The sequence below is a fragment of the Hippocampus comes genome, unplaced genomic scaffold (assembly GCF_001891065.2).
Source record: "Hippocampus comes isolate QL1 unplaced genomic scaffold, H_comes_QL1_v1.1 scaffold82, whole genome shotgun sequence".
Lineage (NCBI taxonomy): Eukaryota > Metazoa > Chordata > Actinopteri > Syngnathiformes > Syngnathidae > Hippocampus > Hippocampus comes.
In genome coordinates, this window is record NW_017805135.1 from 4,042,243 (window position 1) to 4,062,346 (window position 20,104).

Genomic DNA, 20,104 nt, shown 5'->3' on the forward strand with positions numbered 1-20,104 from the left:
TTGTCGCGTCTCCCAGGTTGCGCAATACCTACAACCCTTTCTTGTGTTTTTGTGTGTCACCAGGAGCAGCCAGGGCTTCATGCACATGAAGCTGTCCAGGACCAAGGAGAACAAGTACGTCCTTGGCCAGAACAGCTGCCCCTTCGACAGCGTGCCCGACATCATCCACTTCTACTCCAGCCGCAAGCTGCCCATCAAGGGGGCCGAGCATATGTCCCTGCTGTACCCCATCGCCATCAGGACACTATAGTCCCCCACACAAACCAATACCCCCATTATGGAAAGGGAAATCTCAAAACTGCTGATTCTGACTCACCTCACTTGTTGACCGATTCCCAAGGATCCGTCTTTTATGCAGGAGTTTTATTTGTTTATTTATGACCAACACACGCTTACTTCCCTTTTTTGGGGGGTTCCCACTGAGAGGCAACACTTTTATTTGTTGCGGCTCTTCATTTGGAAAACTTGGGTTTTCTGTGAGGCTAATACAAAGGATGGGCACCTGACTCAATTGGGTTTCAGCAGAATGAACGCTCGATAATGCTACCAAAAAGGTCGCCATGGTTGAGGTCTGTGTGATTTGTGACAGTTAAGAAACCAGACTGTGGTTTCTTTTTCAGGCTGTGATCACGCACATCTCAACTTGTCATTGTCACACCCCCCGTAGGCGTTCGGGGACTTGTCACATTGACCTTCTTTAGACAGCAAACCAACTGAGACTTATTGAACAGTGCACTCCATTTTCCTAAATTGCATTAGGAATTAGCTTCTAAACTAACAAACAAACCTGTGACGTAGCCTGCTAACTAGACAAAATGGAACCGGCATCAGCGCATTCCTGAAGTTCTGAACTTCCATTTCATTGCCAGTTAGACTACTGACCAAAAAGACACTTTCTGAAGATGTCTAAATGGTGGTCTGGGTGCATGTGTGACAAAAAAAGAAACAAGACTATAGATTCCTGACTTGTGTGCATCCCCTGCTCTCGTTTCTTTATTGTCATAACTCGTATGTTTTAGCTGGCCTTCTAACTAACTGAAAAGCAAGCAAGCCAGGGAGTAAACGAGTCCCAGGATTGGATTATCAATCAAGTACTAGACTCCTGCTTCCATGCTGATGGGGTATTGAGAGGGTTAATGTTGCCAGGAAATGCCACTATTGTGAAGGTCTGCGAGGATAGATCACAATAAGGAAAGGAGACTGCGGCTTTCAGATACCAGCATAGCGCTCTGCTGTCACGTGACAGTCTCATTTTGTTATAGTCACTCCTCATATGCCTTAGCTGACATATTGTGTTCGTCTTTTTCAAACAGCAGTGAATCAACTACGTCAGGAATTAGCATGCTACCTAAGAAACAAAGCGAGTAGCCCGCAAACAGACAACCTCAAATTCTGAACTCCAGTTTCCAGAATGGGTGACAAAAGAAGAAACTAGACTATGGCCCTGCTGATGCGGCAGTCTCGTCTCTCTGACATGTTGCCCTTTTTTTAAGACGTCAAACTCGCTGATGCTGGTTCCAGCCGAGCGGTGCACTCTATTTTGTCTCTGTTACATCAGAATACGTAAAGATCCACGAATTGTTAACATGCCCATCCCTAGTTGATAGTCTATGCACGTAGATGTATTGCAAAGGGGGAACATGAAGAAGTCTGAGGGTGTCCGGCTTTTGCGTTGATCTCTCTTTCATGTCATCATCCATACTCTCCGCCATCCGTCAGCGAGGGGGAGGTGTGTTACACCAATGGCAACCTAAGTGGCAAGACATGCTGGGGAGAGAGCGTGATGGACGGGTCAACCCATCCAAAAAGCCCAAGTAGAGGAACTAACCCCCCCTTTTAACCCTGGAGCCGTCCCGCCTCCCCCCTTGCCACAACGCCTGCATTGTCTACCTCAGAAAATCAATGCCATTCAGCCGTCTGTCTGAAGATCAATAGGTACAGTGGGACGGCCCGCATCGATCCGCTCTCTGCTTCCTAATTTCCTTAAAATGGCATCATTCATTTTGGATTTAAAAGAAAAAAAATGGGGGCGGGGGGAGGACAATTCAAGCCCGGCTTTGGTGTGTTTTTGTCACTACTACAATGCTGTGTGATGTCAAACGTTTGGTTGAAGCCTTATCATGCATGGAGATCAGCTGACTGCTATCCTGCTTTTGAACGATTATTCCCTGACTGTAATTTATTGGTGGGCTAATTAGCGCCCCACTTTTTTTTGTCGTGATCGTGTTCTCCGGGGTGACTCCTGTGGTGCTCTCGTTTTGCTCTTCTTGTGTGCTCGTCACGCCTCGGCCCAATTCTTCCTGACCAATCGCAGCGCAGTTTGATGGAACCCCGATGAACATTTAAACTGCAACTATACATTTCACGTCTCCCATTACAAAGACTCAAGAACACTGGCGGTCTTGCTTTGAACCACCTTAAGAAGGCCCATCACTTCTTCCTGGATTTTGCTCAACAAGCACACTTAAGATTTTTTGCAATGTAGAATAATTAAGGAAGAGAATCGACTTGTACTCCAATTCTTAAATTATGTCTGTATTCTCCTTACAAAGCCTTTCGGCAAGTTTCTGTAAATTGACGACCAACACCTTCAGGTTTGGCGGTTGAACTGTTGTGGAGTTTTCAGGTAACCTAATTAGCATTAGCAATGCTAGTCCACAGACAAATGTGGCGCAATACCGTCATAGACCCTAGTTGTTTGACAATCAATGGTCCGATCCATTGGTCCACTGTCTTAAGTTGTCAAATCGTCCCGCTAATAATGAAAAAGGAGTTCATGTTAGCGTTGCTGTTCCACAGATGCGCATCTCTGCCATCGACCTTATTTTCCTTCTCGAACTTTGCAGTCATTTTTTGAGTTTTTCAACTGCTGACACCTTCAAGTTCCAAGTGTCCTTCTACTGTAGTAGATAGTTTTCATCTGCCCTGCTACTTTTTAACATTCTGATTTAACACCTTCATGGACAACAGGAACAGATTGACTGCCATGGACAATATTGTGCCCTCTAAAATTTCCAAATTGTTCATCTAAAAAAAACTTTTGAGTTCAAAGGCTCCACTGTTGATGTTGTATGCCCTGGCACCCTGATAATTTTGCAAAATTGAGTTAGCGTAAACATTGCTAGACAAATGAACAACGATGGCCCCAAAACACAATTAGAGCTCTTCCAATCATTGGCTTTTATTTAGTTATCAGCGAAACACTTGCATGCATTTAAACGAGTTGCTTGCTGAGCAAAAACGCAAGAAATGGTCAAGTTTAGGGGAATTAACTGGCGAGTGTTCATACTGTAGAGCTTTGGAGAGATCACTGCTAAGTGTGTGCTATGCAACTGGAAGACTCCTGATTAGTGTTTCAATGGTACCAACCGTCCCACGTGGTTGATGGAAACGACTCCCCTGCCTAAAAAGTCGAACAGGGTGCGGTCGCGGTGACGACGTCTCTGCAGCTTTACTACGACTTTAAGTGGACCTATGAGAGAAAAGATTTTGAGAAGATAAATGAATGTCGACGTCGGCTCTTAATGACTGCTGCAAACGGGTGTTATAGTACTAACAGGGAGGCCTTACTTAGCTTTGGAGGAAATAGACTGCAATCCACGGAGGACACTTCATACATCTCTATGGAAAGCATCTCTTCTGTCTGAAGTGTCTTAAATTGTGCGTGTGAGTGTGTATGTACAGCGTCCCCCTCATGGCCAAATGTATATACTGAATGTATCGTAAGCACGGGGGACGCAAAGGCATCTCAGTAAATAAATAAAAGAAGAAATAGGGTTTATTATGACTAAAGCGCGGAGTGTCGTGTGATGCTTTTCCTTTTTTTGATGATGACACCAGTTTCCATGGCTACGCTTCTCTGTAAATAGCGAGCCGCTGCTACATTGTTTGAGACAAGGACTGCGGCTATTGGTAGCCACTGCAAAGTTGCATATTGATCCATATAGAAACACGATACTATACTTCACTCAATACACGCGCGCACATAAAGTAGACTGCGTCTAAGAAATATACACAGTACAAGGGAATGTCAACAAGTTAAAAGCAAATTAGAATCTGTAATAGTAATGGCTGTCATTATCGTCAAACCAAAAAGTAACCTACTAACTAACAAAGAACACAAACTATCAGTGCTAGACTTATTTCAAAAACAAACACAGCAGAAAGTAGCCAAACTAAATGAAAAAAACAGGAAGTAAACAACTCAGGAATAAAAAAAAAAGACATCTGAACAATATAATTTGCTCAATAACAAAAACTGACCAACCAGAAAGTAGCTCCGGTTAGGTAAGAAAATACAGAAATAATCACACCAAAATGTTTCCCAATAACAGAAAACTACTAACAAAGAAATCAGAACGTATCCCACTTTCACATAAATCCGCTAGGAGTCGAGTAGCTCACTGTGAGGTACTTAAACAAAAATAATAAGTAGCCAGCTTACTAACAATGACAAACGATTAAAAAAACCTACTATAAAAACATAAACAGGTAAGTGGCCAACCGAGTGAAACAAGAAGCTGAGGCTTACTAACAAATTTAACCAGAAGTTGCTGCTGTCAAACTAGAAAGTACTGTAGCTTGCTCGCTGATACGTTGACAAGCCAGGAAGTAGCCTGCCCAATGTGTAGTTTCTCAAATTAAATCCTTAATGTTTAACACATTCACTAAGGCTGTATTGCCACTTTTGTCTTTAACAGTGTTATTCATCAAAGCAGTACGCTGAAAGCAAGCAGGTAATCCATTTCTTATTCCAAGGTTCCATAGTGACTCTCCACAGACGTGATCTCCACCTCTTCCATCAAGGCATGAAACGCGTCACAGGAGCTTTTGTGCACAAAAGAAAGAGCCAAGATGGAGGCTATAGTACAAAAAATGTGGGTTGAAAGCAGTTGAATGAAGCTTTGAGGGGAGAGAAGTGGCCTGCTGTCCACCATTTCACAGCAGACATGGTGACAGAAAGCAATCTCAGGTACCAGACGTTATGCTAATGATACCTCTTTTCACCACCCTGTCCCCTCTTCGTCGTCAAGGTGGTCTCATGTGAATGGCTATTGTTCTTCTCATCTGTTCTGCTTTGATTACAGAAACATTTACACATCATGTTGCAGCCATTGCTGCAGTCCAGATATTTTTTATGACCAGAAAACAACCAATCTCAATCAATACAATGCACTAGTGGAGCCTAAATATGGTGCTTAAGTGATTTTTGTTTAATTTTATTCCAAATAAATCAAGAAGTTCCCTGCGTGCTATACAAACCAGGAATAAGCCTATACGTAACCAGTCAACAAATTAGGACGTAGCCACTGCATAACAGACAAACCATTAAGTAGCCTTCCAAGTGCACAAACAAATGACAAATTCAATTGAGTGAAGTTGGGGCGTTGTGCTAACCACAAAAAAAAAAACAACACAGTACAGTACAATGATTTGCAAATCAGGTTCAACCGATATTTGATTGAATACACGACAAAGACAAAATATTTACTGCTCATCTAATAAACTATTATGTATTTATAACTTCGAATTTCGTGGCTGGCGAGCCAAAGTAAAAACAAATTTCAACAAGTCAGTCAAGACAGAAACAAATAGAACTATATTGCCATCTAGTGTACAAAAGTGATAACTACATTTCCGGCCACTTCATTAGGTACGTAATATCCGCACCTTCAAGCAAACCGAAGTTGAGAATGGTTGAGACGAAATGAATGTTTGCGATTCCGCTTAGTTATACAAAGAATATTTCGATCATACGACAAATGTTTTGCGTTTTTTGCATGCCTTTAATAGTGTTTCGATGGCAAGATCCTCAAAAATACATGCCAATGCATGTACTTAGTTCGTACTGTTATCGATGCTAAATAATTACATTTTCTTCAAATGTAGTTATTTTATGATAACATTTGACTAACGAAAGTCAGATTTTTATGATGTTGGTCATTTTATGGGGTTTTCTCTCACAGCATCATTGATGAATGGAATTTGTTTCAGTTGCGGTTGTTTTTAACGTGCTATATAGACATAGCTGAGTTGAGGATGCAAAAACGAGGCTTTCCAAAACATCTTTATTTCCATTTATTTCAAGCATAGTGACTAAATAACAGAATGTATTAGGACCTTATGATACGACATAGAACATGACAATAATGTGACAACAAAAAGTCCTACGGATGTTGTTCACCCAGAGGTTCAGAGCCCCGGTCCGCCGGCAAAGATGAGCTCCAGGGCAGCCTGGATATCTCCTTCGGTGGCCTGCAGAGCTCTGAGCATCAGTTCCTCATCCTGGATGCCCATATCTCTGAGCTGTTGCATCTGCGATTGCCAGCGGCCCTGCAGGTATCGCGCGCCAATTGTTTTATTCACTCATGTTTCAGTATGCTCTTTAACAGATATATTTTACCTGCAGGGCAGACATGTTGGTGGCTTGGAGGGCTTGTTGCAGCGCCTGGCTGAACAGGTCGTTGCTGACGGGGGTCCCTGCCGGCATGGGTGGGCCACTGCTCGACGACTCGGCCTATAGCCAAATCATAATAATTTCATACCATAATATAGCAATCTCGTTAAAAAAAAGAAAAGCATTCACAGAATGAGAAAAATATTGCCACGCAATAGCATACCATGGATGCTGTTGTATATGCATTCAATATTATGTCTTATGTTTTCTGTACAATAGCACTGGTGTGAATGCTGATCGCTCAGCATTCACATTCATTTTCTGATCCTCAGTATCATTAGTGTTAATGAGGGTCATTCTGCATTTAATCAGTTTTTGATGCATAATATCACTAGTATAAATGTTGGTCTCTCATCATTCACAAATTTGTGTCGATAGTCATTAAGTATTCATGTGAATATTCCCCTCTCAGCATTTACAAACTAATGCTTGGTCGCAATAATTCATGTTAATGCTCATCTCAACATTCATGCAAAATGCTTTTTGATTTACAATAATAGTTATGTAAATGCTCGTCTCAGCATTCACCTTATGTTTTGATGTTTCGTAGCGTCAATGTGAATATGTCTCAGCGTTTAAAAAAAAAAATCTATCACATAGATGTGAATGTTTGTCACTCATATCTGTGATGTTTCGTAGCATCAATGAGATTATGTCTCAGCGTTTAAAAAAAATATCTATCACATAGATGTGAATGTTTGTCACTCATATGACATGATAATTTATTTCTTAAAATAGCACATAACGTGAACGCTTAATTATCAGCATCCACACAATGAAGCTTGTCTCCTGTGTAATTGTGAGATGTTCCAGCATGGCTTGACCTGGCTGACTGTGGTCGGAGTCACTGCGCTGCTTTCCGGCGTGCTAGCGAGGGCTAGCGCTGTAGCTAGCTCACTCTGCGTGATCGGTCGAGGGCCCGTGGCACCGCTGTGGTTCAGAGAGAGCGGCCGTATGCCCACCGATGGCCCAGCTCTGCTCGAGGGGCCCGCCGGGCTGCCCTGCTACATGCACAGAAAAATAACGCTCATTCATCAGAATTAACGCTTCAAAAGAAGTCCAATGCTGAAATGCGAGCGAAAACTCACAGGCTGGAAGTCTTCATCATAGCTAGCTCACTCTGCGTGATTGGTCGAGGGCCCGTGGCACCGCTGTGGTTCAGAGAGAGCGGCCGTATGCCCACCGATGGCCCAGCTCTGCTCGAGGGGCCCGCCGGGCTGCCCTGCTACATGCACAGAAAAATAACGCTCATTCATCAGAATTAACGCTTCAAAAGAAGTCCAATGCTGAAATGCGAGCGAAAACTCACAGGCTGGAAGTCTTCATCATCATCAGACATGCCCTCAAACATGAAGCCTCCTTAAAAAAAATAAATTAAAAAAATAAAATAAAAAAGAAAGTAGTGTTGAGTTTAATCAAAAAAAGAACACAAGAGGAAAAAAAATATACCGACCTGGCATATCACTGTATGAGCTGGCTGAGGTGTTGCGGGTAGAAGAGGCAGCAGTGGACTGCGTGGGCGTGCTTCCTGCCACGGAGTGCAGCACCAGGATGATTGCGTTGACCAGGGCCGGGTGAGAGCTGATGAGCCTGTGAGGAACCAATGGAATCTTCAAGGTTTGCATACATATATCTATTAAGACAAAAACAAGTACTCACGTGTCTAACATGTTGGGGTCTGTGAACTGCACGAACAGGTCTTTGTCTTGCAGCACGCCTGGAGCGGATTCCAAATGTCAGCATTTGCATTTTTGCACCAATGAAGAAGAAGCGTCACATCTTACCGAGAGCCACCGGGTCAGATCTGAGTCCTGGTGTGGCCACGATGATCTGATCCAATGACTCTTTGTTGGTTAGCATTTTGTACACCTGGGTGGAGAAAGAAGACGCAGGATTGACTGTGCATTTTACTTATTCTTTGGCTGTTTTGTGACAGAGAAATCAGTGCACCTGTCGACTACATTTCGAGAGCTCTGTTTGGCAAGCATAGAAGGATCAACTCTGTCCTTTATGACACTTGAGCGCTCTAGTCAGTGGCAACATTTAAGATTGAGATTGTACAGTTGTACCGAATAGTCAATACATACGTGTATAAAGTATATTTAAAGTCATTCTCACTGAATCTCTGTAGGTGGAGTGTAACGAATGAAGGGCCGCGTGAAGCATTCGAAACTCCCTGGCCGCAGTGGCTCTGTTCACAGGTTCTGAAAAAAAACCCCAAAAGACATATTTAATGCTTTGGCTTCAAATGAAAAACATCTTAACATATGTTAGAGTATCACTAGACACACCTGCAATGCTTTCAGGCTCTGGCCAAGTCTTTTTCAGTACATGCAACGTGGATCCCGGTTGAATTCCGCAGGCATCGAGTGTGAAGTCGTCCTTCAGCTTACGCCCACAATGGACCAGCTCTGGACCAACATACAACACATTATTTGGAGAACAAATAGACATAGAACATGTCGGAAAAACACATCTTCCGAATTGCTTTCTTCGCTCCCAGGTAATGTTGACAACTTGAACACACCTAATTATTTTCCTGGGTGACTGAAATTTACCTTTATTGTAACTAACACTGCTCTGTGTTACAGGACGTGTGTTTACTACAGCAGACATTCCATCTGTAAAGCTGACGTTTAATGTGGAGTCTTAACCCTAATGGGAAATGAATGGCCACTTTCACTATACAGGGAAATATAGTAGTTTCTCTATGTCCTTATATGAAATGTAATTGCAACGAAATACATCCCAAACAATAAACCTCGTCCCGACGCATTCATGAAACAAATGACACCTCTCCTTGCAAGCTACCTTCTGCTTTAATCTTTGTAATACCTATAAGGTCCGGGTCGGGTATGGAGTCTGGGAGCTGAGCGGCCACAAGTTGCTTTAAGGTGGCAACTCGGTATCCTCCGGGTGCGACGTCCCCTGGCATCATCTCAGGGAAGTGGAAGGTGGATTTGGGCTGATCCAGCAGCTTCAGGGACAAGTACCAGTCTGTGGAAGCCATCTGGGGCGAAAACAATACATCGAGTGAAACTCTATATTTTAATGCAAGAAAGGCTATGCAACCTTAACAAATAAGCAATCACGGCTAGCCGATATTACGCAGATGCAGTTTCTAGTTCGCAAATATACATTTGAATCTATTTCACTGTGTTCTGACATGTTTGAATGGGTAAAGGCAAGAGTACAAATATAATAATACCCCGTGGAAAACTTGAGTATTAGCGCTCTAATTAAAGAAATGCGCACACTCACACTTTCAATGTTGACGCGAGACTCACTTCCTAGATTTGAGTCACGTGGTATGTGGTGCGTTTAAAGTCAGCGTACACGTAAGGGGACTTTCCAGGTCCTTCTACGGTGTATTTTCTTATTCAAAAGAAATATCCCACTAAGACGTTTACCTAAACGTACAATTTAAACCTGGGATGCATGTTTTATTTTATTTATTTTAATGGTATTATCATATGCACTTAATCACTTTTTCCACTGGGTTGTTCAGCCGACGCTGCGTCATGTCTTGGGGAAAAATGTGATTCCAGACAAATGAATCATGATGCGTTATTTTCATTAAGGTCAGGAGGAGTTATCCAAACTTGACAACCTAATGTTCGTTGCAGTTATTATAAATAGATACACATTTCTTCTACTTTATTATTTCTACTTTACCAGAGAGTGTGTAAAAGTCACATACTGTAGCGCTGTATTTAATGATGCTCCTTCAAAATGAGTTTGTCCATGAAGAAAATGCGAATGAGGCCTTCACGGACTACAGTTTTCTATGCAGACATCGAGCGGTGAACCCGAAGTGGGACGCGACTCGCCCCTCCTCGAGATGACATCACCACCGGGCAAAGCAACAAGGAGTGGTTTAGTGAAAGGAACCAGTTCCAAATCAATGGAACACACCCGCGCACTTTGATAAACCCCAACAGAGCCATTTTAAGACAACAAAACACCGTTATCTTGTCACATAACGGGACGAGAGGAATTCAAAAAAAAAACTCCACTGCTCCTGAAGGCAACATCGACTGTACGGGAAAGACGAGGACGTCACTTGAGCACTTTTTCTCCTCTTTGTCCGACCATGGTAAGAAACTGCTCATCTACTACTGGCACACATGTTACGATTGGAGCTTCTTATTTAACAGAACAGGCACCAAAGTCACGAACTCAGAGCTGAGGGTTTTTATACTTTCTTACTTTCTTGCAGGATTAATGCCGTTTTTAAAAATGTATTTTTGTCTTTCGTAGCGAATCTATGGTCAAGCTAATAATGAAGCGTTTGAATGCCTTAAACGCGTGGTGCCCCCGGTTGGCAAAGTGGAGTCATTACGTTCTATGGTCCGAAAAAAAAGTTTCTCTCAAAAAAAAAAAAAAAACTTGACTTAAAATGATTAGAGTAGATGTGTTTAAAGAATTTTCTATGAGGGATTTTCCTGGCTTTACGTTCTTTATCACATGCTTGTTCAGCAGGCAGGTACAACTTCCTTTGGGATGTAGAGGATGTTGTAGTCCCCATCCGGATAGCTTGAGTGGGAAGTAATTCTCGGTGAAGTCATCCTGTCGTGACTGCGTCCATCCATCCATTTTCTGTAATGCTACCATGAGCCATTTGATCATGGATGAGCGCGAGCCTATCCCATTTAATTTAAAATGGATGGCAGATGATACCCTGGACTGATCGCTAGTCAATTGCCGGGCACATTGAGACAAACAATTCACACTTGCATTCCCACATCTTTAGTCTTCAGTTAACCTCACACTTAATGTTTTTGGAATGTGGGAGGAAGCTGGAGTGAACACGCATAACTCCACACAGGACAGCCGAATAGTGGATTGCAGATTGTCATCTTGATTGTGAGTCAGAAGTGCTGACTGGTGATAGTTTAATTCATCTGATGGTAATCAGTCCGACTGCAATATAGTTGTACCATTTTTTAACAAACTAATGTTGTTCTTTCATCCACTTTTTGGGCAAATCTCAGTCGGTTGTTACTGGGGCTGAGCTGGTTGAAGATTTCCTTTTTAATTTTCGACATCCAGAGAATAGCTGGCTTTGTTTTAAAATTCTAAGAAAAAGTACAGGGTGCTTCCAGGGTCATCAACATGTCTATTTTAAACGCAATGAAAACGCAAACAAGTATGGTATACTGTATCTCTACAGTTTTTGACAATAAGGTTTTCCAAAATGTCAACATAACAGAGCACAGATGACACATTTTAGCATTTTCGTTGAAGCTATTATTTTCCAAAACTTCCTTCTGTGCTGTTGTCATAACGGGTGCCACCGATTTGATCTTTTCCTGTTACAATAATCATGTGTAAGTCAATGCCCCCCTCCCTCACCCCTCTCCCGCTGTGTGCTCCTGATCTTTTCCCACTTGAGAAAGTTATAAAAAGTTTTAACGAAGGAGAGTTCAAAGGATTTGCATTGCTGGAATGGGGGGAGCACTGAACTCAGTTCCTGGTGTCTGGATACCACCAGGCAGAGTTGGCCTGTGGTTTGGTTGGTCCAATTTGACGTTGTGCTCTCCAGGGGACAAGTCGAGGGAAATTTGGGGGATGTTTTTATTTCCTAGCTCTGTGGAGTTGGCTTGGACAGTCCAAAGAAAGTGGCGAGTTGCTTTGTTATGGAAACGTTGGTCATGATGAGGCTGCAAGACTGACCCACATCCTCTTTGCTCAAGTCAAGTAATGAGGCTGATGGAAAAATGTAAAACATCTTCGACACTGTAGTCTTACTTCATTTTAAACTTATGGGCTCAAATTGCGAACGCCCATCCACGTCACTTGACCAAACTGAGAAAACAGGTCAGCCGCGTTTGGTCGTTATCTGAGCCCTTGGGCACTGTGATGTCATTTTCACTTGACAGCAAGTGGCAAAATTGCCAGCTGCTGAGATGGATAAAAATGGGTGCATTTTGCTGCTTGATTCATGTTCCACAAATGCAATATTAACCAGAATGCCGTTTTTAGACGAGTGGTATTATTTGTCGGGAGAATTTTTGACATTACTGAAACTATCAACGAAAGAAGACTAAAAAAGAAGACAAGCAAGTAAGATCATTCTAATTGCTCTGTTTTGATCCCTGCAGCGTCACGCCTGAAGAGGTTTTCCCACCGTACGAATCCACCCCGGGATCACCATGATGTCCTTGCTGCTGCCCCTGCTCCTGTCTGCCATGTTGGCCTTCCAAGCTGTTGGTGGGTGTCAGCTGTGGTAACAATATATCCCTTGAGGATCATTAATCTTCTCTCTTCTAAGGCCTTCGCAGGGCAAAAATGAAGCACGGCACTCAAAAGTTCCTGTAGTTTTACACGAGGGGTCGTTTCTTAAGGGGTAGATTTAATGGGCCCTTTGGTAGGGGTCCAGAAAACTGTTGATACATCGGATATGTTCTGACATTATTTCAGTTGCGAGACTTTTAATGGTTCCCTGGCATATTTATGCCAGGGACAGAGTTCGGGATCTATGAAGATATACAATGTTGGTGTTTCATCAGGTGTCTGTGCTCAGCTGATTGCCGTGGGGAGTTTTGCGACGCCCTCGATGGAAACTGCTTTTAGAGCAGCTTTTCCAGTCGTTGTGAAGGGGCGGCTGGGTGATGTCGCAATGAAGGATTCATAACTTGAAAGTTTCACTTCTGTACAAGCAAAGAAGTTGGGTCATCATAAAACAAGTCACAAATAGGCACAGGCCCACTTGATAACGTCTCCAGGCACTGTAAATAAAAGAATGGAGTCGAGCATGTCAAAAATTGGGATCTACACCGTGAAAGTTTTATAACCTTCTTTTCTGCGCTGTTGGTGTAGGATGGACTATATTGTGTAAATTAAACTCTCATACCGGCCGATACAGCATGTCAAACTGTGAGCCCGACATCCTTGGGAAAGCCTGTAAAGTTCAGGAAATTCTTTGGAAAAACAAACAACATAATTTCAACCTATTTTCTGTACACAGCCAATTCCTCTGAGGACCGCACTGAACTGATGAAAAAAAATGTGACAGAGTGGGTCTTCATTTTGAATGCAAGATAGGGAGACTGTTTACATGACAACATTCAGTCATCTGTTTCAGTTCCGCCTCAGTGGACCTCAGTGCAATCACTCGTTCATAAGGCATCCCTTCACTCCTGACACAAATTGGACCACGGGCTGGCTCGTTACTGGCGGCGTGGCATCCACATGGAGGAGGAGTAGATGTGGGCGGCTCATACAATGATTCAGTTTCTCTCCGCTAAGTGGAGCACTAAGTGAATTAGTTGGCTGCTGCACATGTAACTCGATACAAAAACACTGCAGAGGGTGTCCAGATTGTGAAGTCCCCGCGCTTAATCAAAAGGTAACATTAGTAGCTCAACATGGCATCCTGTTTCCAAACAACAAGAACAAAATGGCTGAGAAATTAGACCCATCGGCGATTGTACAAAATCTGACCATTGCTCATGTTCATCTCAAGTGGTTATCATTATTATTGCATTTTGCAGTGGTATAAAAATACATTGTGTCTTATATACTTTTTTTTTTTTTGGTCATATGTTATCTCACTTTTTACTGCATTTGATTTCTTCTTTTATAAACTACATTCAAACCCGATTGTGCTTCTGTATCAGCCGTGCTATTGTGACATACAGTATGTTGTTGTCTTTCAAATGGTGTTGAGTCGTACGATTTGATAGACCGGCGCTTTCAACTTTGTTGTGTTGTTGAAGAGGGAAAGTGGCATAAAAAGCTTGGGAAAGGCCCAATATAATATACAGGTAATGGTTTTCAATTTGGTGTCTAATTGTCTCACTCTCGAGCATCCATTCTTGCATTTTCAGTCCCGCTTATCCTATTAAGGGTCGCGGTGTATCTCGAGCCTATCCCAGCTGAAACCAGACAACAGGTGGAACAGACGCTGGACTGGTTCCCGTACCAAATTCAGAGGAATGTACACCGAAGAGCAGCATCAGTGACTATCTTTGAGCAGTGTCAGCCAGTGAAAGAGTTATTGGCTGGCCATTTCACTTGTAGCTTGTAATTTTTAATCCACTGTTACATTCGCACAGCCAGAGCGAAACAGTCTTCACACCTGAGCCTACCATTTGTATTTAATACAATTTAATACAACCTAGAAATTTGACCAGATTTCACCCTAGGAGGGGAGCCTAGGGCTAATTCACATTAATTTGTGTGATTTAATAATATCCCCCGAGGTGTGAAAATATTCTGTTCCCGATTGTCCTTACAAGTGTGATAGCTCTGAATGCTGCCCCTCCCCCAATGTCGTCCTTTTCTCCAACACTGTGATTGATTTTGCAGAGAGGGTTCACTTTAGTCTGCACATAAATTCAATTTTGATTATGCTGTATCTGTGATGCTCCTGTTAATTCAATTGCGTCCGCTGAAGGATCCCATGGAGGGGTCATCTCGACGAAGACGATACGCATACGCAATCACGTACATCATCAGTCTTGTTGTCCCGAGCGCTACCTCCATCCTCCTTCCTTTCTCCCCTGCGCGTTCATTGAGACCGAGTGCATTACCCAACAAGCACCTCATGATTATTTCAACAAGTCGTCAAAATGCAGGCCTGTGGGACTGTTTAAAAATTGATTCAGGTAATATGCAGCGATTGCACTTCTGCAGGGGTTGTGCGGGACCCCGAGTCATGTGTGGTTGACTGCGCGTCTTGTGGGCTTGCGTGAATGGTTTGGGTGGATGCTGAGCCGTGCTTGGAAACCGTTATCGGCTCAGCTTCTTTGCTGAGGCGGCAGCTTGCACGGGGATAATGAGTAAAGGGGAAGTCCAGTAAGGCTTTAACCAAACACACCCTTTGCTTGTTAGTGGTTGTGGTTTGGCAACGTGGCAGCGAGGATGGAAGAGCATTACAAAGACAAAACAGTAAACCTTTGATATTCCCGGGAGACAGGGACCAAGCTCAGCGACAAATAAAGAAAAACAGCGAACTGTGATCACGCCCAAATGTTTATAATTGTCCAGATTAAACAGTTAAAAACAAAAACATACCATAAACTATGATCCCTTAACACTTCATGTTGTCAGCATTTCAAACTCATCTTACTTTTTCCCCTGAAAAATAAAGGCTTGTAATAGGCAGTAAGAAGAGGAAATTTGTCTTTTAATAAAGACGAATCACTTCAACTTAGTTCTTTGACACAGACTACTTTCTTATTAAAAAGGACTTTGGCGCCATCTTCTTGCATCCTGGGCCATTTCAGAAGAGCACAAATCAACAAAAAGAATATGTATAACAAAAAAAAAGGGAATGGGTTAATTTGTGAATACATATGGTGAGAGAAAAATATTCTTCTTTTCAGTATGGTGCAGTGCCCTAAACAAGCTGTTAAATTGTAAGAGAAAGATGGACAACATCCTGTGAAGGGAAATCAAGGAAGCCTTTATCGCCCTGCTGTTTCTCTTCTTCAACCTTGAAGTTTTCTGTCCTCAAGTGAGATCTGATCCCGTGACCTCGTGTCTACCTTGTCAGCCAGCCGCATTCCTTTTCTTTCTTTTTTTCCCCCCCATTTGTGAAACCACAGCTAATCAAAAGGCTCTCGGTGTCTACGGATTTGTAAGCCAGAGGCTCACTCTTATCTGACTGCCCGGGCCCATTAGAGGGTTATTGACAGGATATGAGATGTCTCGCATCAAGAATGAAGGCAAGAGAGGAAAGAAAGAAAGACAGAGAAAGAAGGGGGGATGGAGAGAGAAAGCAAGATTGAAGGAAAAAAAAAAACGGCACAAAAGAACATCGCATCTTGATTTATGACTCTGCGGGAAATAAGCAAGTCTGAGTCCTTATCCAGCCGATCACCTGGATGTCTCCCTGGCGAGGCCACTCCTTTGTGATTTCCTGTGGAAAGAAACATAAGAAAGGAGGAGATTCTATTCAGAGCTTGATGTTGAAAGTGACCCCTTTTTTGCGCAAAGGCTGCGTGTGAAGATGTGGAGTTCACACAGTCGACAGGTCGGTCTAAAACGCCCAGAATGAAAATGTGCGTGTAACAATACAAGTTGACAGAAGGGGGCAGTATTGTACAAGCATAGCACTCTTCTCAGTCTGAGGCCGAGATTTTTTCATGGTGAGTTGCGTCACATTTACATAAAACAAACCAAACATGTATTTTATTAAAACATGCGTGCGACCATTTTAAAGATGAATACATACAATAACATGAAAAAGTGCATTGAAGAGCATGATGTAATCAAACTCAGGAGTAAACGGTACAAATTTGAAGAGGTTCATGGCTAAGATGCCCGTTTACTAGTCTCTTCCTGACCCACCTGGGACGGGTTTGTGATGCACCATTTAACAATAGTTTGTTTAAAACCTTAAATTGTTTCCCATTTAGCTTGCTCTGTAAATGGAGTCACCTTTTCATCTGCCCTGTACTGATCATTCACAAACTCGTAGTAAAACTGTGCCATTGACTTTTGTGAGAATTATCCTTTCAATGTGTGTGCACACTGTGATTAGAAGATGGCTCCAATCATTGTATAAATATCTGTCCAGTTATTGAAAGGTAGTTATTACTTTGACAAAAGGATGGCTGAGACGCTAATTGTGTGGCAGAAAATATAAAAGGTCAGGTGTCTTGCAGCGGTGGCCCAAAGAAAATGAATCGATGAATGGAAATAATCTCTGGAACAAAATGAAAATATAGGCCTAAATATTGTGCTGCGATGAAGTTTAGAAACTTACATTATACTATTTTGCAGCTGTTGTGAAAATGCCACGTAAATAAAGATGGATTTTCGCAGTGGTCAACTTTGTAAGGTTACATTGTACTATTAAATTCTATTTACTTCCGGCGGTGTGTGACTTAACATGCACTGCCCGGTGCTGAGAACATTTGTTATTTGCCGTGTGCGTATGTTTGTCAACGTGACCGATGTCAGTCACGCTGACAGGAAGCTCTTTGCTCCACTGCAGCTCTCTTACAGCTTCTCCATTGTAGTGTCAAGAGTTACTTGTGTCCAACTCCTCACACTGTGTTGCTACGGACCTGTCAGTAGTCAAGCAGGTGTGGAATATCAATGTGGTCTCTGGCCTTTGGGGCCATGGAGGAAACCACGTTTTGGGTGTGTGTGTGCGGTGAGTCTTGGCGCGAGATTGATTGTATTGATACAGACGCTATTGATACATGACAATTATGCATTTTCAAAACATAATATGATTTAAATTAATTAGACGAACAAAGATACATTATTTTTAGGAACATTCCACAGAACACAAATGTGTATCAGTGAATTAAACTCAAAAGATACTTTGTGGAAGAGCTGACCTTTTTTTATGCCTTTTTTTTTTTTCTTTATCCACCCATTGTCTGATCCGCTTTATCCTCACAAGGGTCTAAGGGTACCATATTTTCCACACGAAAAGGCGCACTGGATTATGAGGTGCACCTTCAATTAATGGCCTATTTTGTATTTTTTTTTTCATACATTGGACACACCGCATTATACGACACAATCTACAATGCATCCACTAGATGGAGCTATGCTCAAGAAAATGCCAACAGAACACTACACTACACCCTGATTTATACAGCGACGATCAGATGTCAGTAACTTATTTAATAAAGCAGCCACACAGTACACTTAACCAACAGCAAGTTCTAACATTGACTCGTTAACGTTGAACTCTCTCGCCGCTGCTCTATTTCCGTGTTCAACTGTGAAACCGATCGCCTTAAGTTTGAACTCTGCATTGTAAGATGTCTCTAGCAAGGAGCCATTTTGGGGTTGACATATTACCGTAATGACCATACACAAGGCGCATCGGATTTTAAGGCACGCTGTGAGCTTTTAAGAGAACTGAAGGCTTTTAGGTGCACCTTTTAGTGCGGAAAATACGGTAATTTCTATTTATTTATTATTTTTACCCAGCAAAGCGGATAATTCTAATGGCCAACAGACCATACTATGCTCGGACATGCTCGGCCACTGCAGTCGGATTGTTTGGCAAGTGTGAGCACTCTGTATTGTGCTCCAGGCCGTATGGATGGTATAGGTGGCGTTGGGACACAATCACAGTGGGCCAGCTTTTACCGAGATAAAGACTGCCACCACGACTGTGCTTTGGCACAATAAGTCTGACCCCCTTCCATGTCCAGTGCTGCCCATGTGCCATGTGGCACAGATTTGGTCATCAGCATATACGCCATCAATGCTGTCATACAACACAATATGACTGGATTTTTTTTTTTTTTTTCACACGCTGCCTTATTTGAAGTTGGTTTATTTATAGTATGCTGGTTAAGGACGCTCATGCACGAGCGTGGGCATGGAACATAGACATTTCCCCGTGCTTGTAATGAGGTGCGATTATCGGCTCCATTGTCAGGCTGCACAGATAAGCAAGGTATATTAAGGTGCAGCAGGTTGTTGAAGCACAAACATTGAGTAAATACACCATATGGAGAAAAAGTACCAGGACACCTGGTCATTCCGACGACAGGAAGTGAAAACATATGGAGTTGTACACTCTTCTGGGATAACATTCTGCATGATTTTGGAGTGTGTTGTTCATTTAGAGAAGCGTGATGTTGAACCTGAATCTCAGTTTTTCCCCATCTTAAAGGTATTTGATGGGGTACGTTGAAACGAGGTTTGACAGTATCTGTAAAATGACGAAGAATTCAATGGAACAAAAGGGGTGCAACACAAAGTTAAAGGCATGATGTTTGTGAAGGATCAAGTTTGAACCAAACCTAACAAGCATGCTGAATGACTACTGCGATGTACCTCTGCCAGTGCATTATGCCAGTTGTCTCAGACACCGTTTATAGCAACAATCCTTTGGACAGCCACACTGAAAATGTCTTCTTCGCCATTTTCTTATACGAGATAACTCATCAAAAACGTCTCCGGCGACAGTGTATATAAAACGTTCCAGTTGGTGCAACCCATGCTGATTAGCACAATGCGGTTAAATGCTCTGCTCGCACCCACACTTGCCTCGAGCCTCCATTCCCATCATCAGAGGCCTACATAGCGATAGCGGCTTGTCAACACCTGACAAAAGCACTGTTATTGTAGGAAGGTGTTAGAAAGTTCCACAGTGATGGTTATTCTCGAAATTAGAGTGGAGAGCGGTGTGAAGATCAGTTCAACACTTTTTTTTTTCTTTCCTAGTCAGCGCTCGCCGCTAAGCAGGACCGGCTGCCAGCGGCCGGCAAAGGCTTAAATGAGTTTATTTCATGTCGGCTGTGAAAGTGCCCGTCTCTGTCACGTAGGCACTCAAACAGAGCTGAGGCCCATAAACACAAAGTGCAGCGTGTAAATCCTGGCAGCCTGACGTCTCCCAGCCTGCCCTCGATGGCTGCTCAGCATGTCTTTATAGAGAGGGCAGGAGAGGAGAGTCCTTCCTTCCCCTCTGGGAAGACCCCACTGGTAAGACTACAAGGTCTACCAGCCAGCCACCTCTCTCCTAAATCAAATACACGACTTTCTTTCGGAGAAGACACTGGGGCTACTGCCTCATTGACCACCCAGCCGCTTCTCCCCTAAGACCACCACTTTCTTTCGAAAAAGACACCCATCACTATACAGGGGTCTTCGGCAGAGTTCCGTTCCCTAAGCAGCTGACATAACCTGAATTTGTGTGTCACGATTCGGGACAGTAGCACC

At 42.8% G+C, this 20,104-nt stretch overlaps 3 protein-coding genes and 1 long non-coding RNA gene across 10 annotated transcripts in view; 3 read left to right on the forward strand and 1 right to left on the reverse strand.

Annotated features, from left to right (window-relative positions):
* shf (Src homology 2 domain containing F) overlaps window positions 1–3,792 on the forward strand; it is an 85,890-nt gene extending 82,098 nt beyond the window's left edge. For all 3 annotated transcript variants that reach the window (XM_019866657.1, XM_019866659.1, XM_019866660.1), the window contains one exon: window positions 64–3,792. In XM_019866657.1, the coding sequence (XP_019722216.1) occupies window positions 64–250 (187 nt within the window). In that variant the 3' untranslated portion in view covers window positions 251–3,792. The remainder of the gene's footprint in view (window positions 1–63) is intronic.
* A 2,262-nt stretch (window positions 3,793–6,054) lies between these two features.
* ubl7b (ubiquitin-like 7b (bone marrow stromal cell-derived)) lies at window positions 6,055–10,179 on the reverse strand. Of its 4 annotated transcripts, none has more exons than XM_019866671.1 (12): window positions 10,158–10,179; window positions 9,293–9,467; window positions 8,749–8,868; window positions 8,576–8,661; window positions 8,242–8,326; window positions 8,117–8,174; window positions 7,911–8,047; window positions 7,787–7,816; window positions 7,546–7,565; window positions 7,282–7,461; window positions 6,404–6,517; window positions 6,055–6,333 (listed from the first exon to the last, which is right to left on the reverse strand). In XM_019866671.1, the coding sequence occupies exons 2-12, from the start codon at window positions 9,465–9,467 to the stop codon at window positions 6,193–6,195; spliced, it is 1,146 nt and encodes a 381-aa protein (XP_019722230.1). In that variant the 5' UTR covers window positions 10,158–10,179; the 3' UTR covers window positions 6,055–6,192. The 4 variants fall into 4 exon arrangements, with proteins under 4 accessions (XP_019722230.1, XP_019722229.1, XP_019722231.1 ...); XM_019866670.1 differs by lacking the exon at window positions 10,158–10,179 and adding an exon at window positions 9,719–9,789; XM_019866672.1 differs by lacking the exon at window positions 10,158–10,179 and adding an exon at window positions 9,666–9,746 and having other exon boundaries at window positions 7,282–7,458.
* On the forward strand, window positions 6,233–6,816 carry LOC109513937 (uncharacterized). Its single transcript, XR_002167899.1, has 2 exons — window positions 6,233–6,339; window positions 6,410–6,816. It is a non-coding gene; the product is annotated as an uncharacterized LOC109513937 (long non-coding RNA).
* An 84-nt stretch (window positions 10,180–10,263) lies between the features above and the next one.
* The window catches only part of cd276 (CD276 molecule), a 73,138-nt gene continuing 63,297 nt past the window's right edge, over window positions 10,264–20,104 (forward strand). For both annotated transcript variants that reach the window (XM_019866674.1, XM_019866673.1), the window contains exons 1-2: window positions 10,264–10,553; window positions 12,562–12,670. In XM_019866674.1, the coding sequence (XP_019722233.1) occupies window positions 12,613–12,670 (58 nt within the window). In that variant the 5' untranslated portion in view covers window positions 10,264–10,553; window positions 12,562–12,612. The remainder of the gene's footprint in view (window positions 10,554–12,561; window positions 12,671–20,104) is intronic.

What these genes read in the sequence shown, in the direction of transcription:
- ubl7b (XM_019866671.1), bottom strand. Translation starts at nt 9,467, where the DNA reads ATGGCTTCCACAGACTGGTACTTGTCCCTGAAGCTGCTGGATCAGCCC. An exon ending in ATCTGACCCGGTGGCTCTCG is followed by an intron (nt 8,175 to 8,241) that starts GTAAGATGTGAC and finishes AATCCGCTCCAG; the next exon opens with GCGTGCTGCAAGACAAAGAC. An exon ending in GTTTGAGGGCATGTCTGATG is followed by an intron (nt 7,566 to 7,786) that starts ATGATGAAGACT and finishes AGTGAGCTAGCT; the next exon opens with ATGATGAAGACTTCCAGCCT.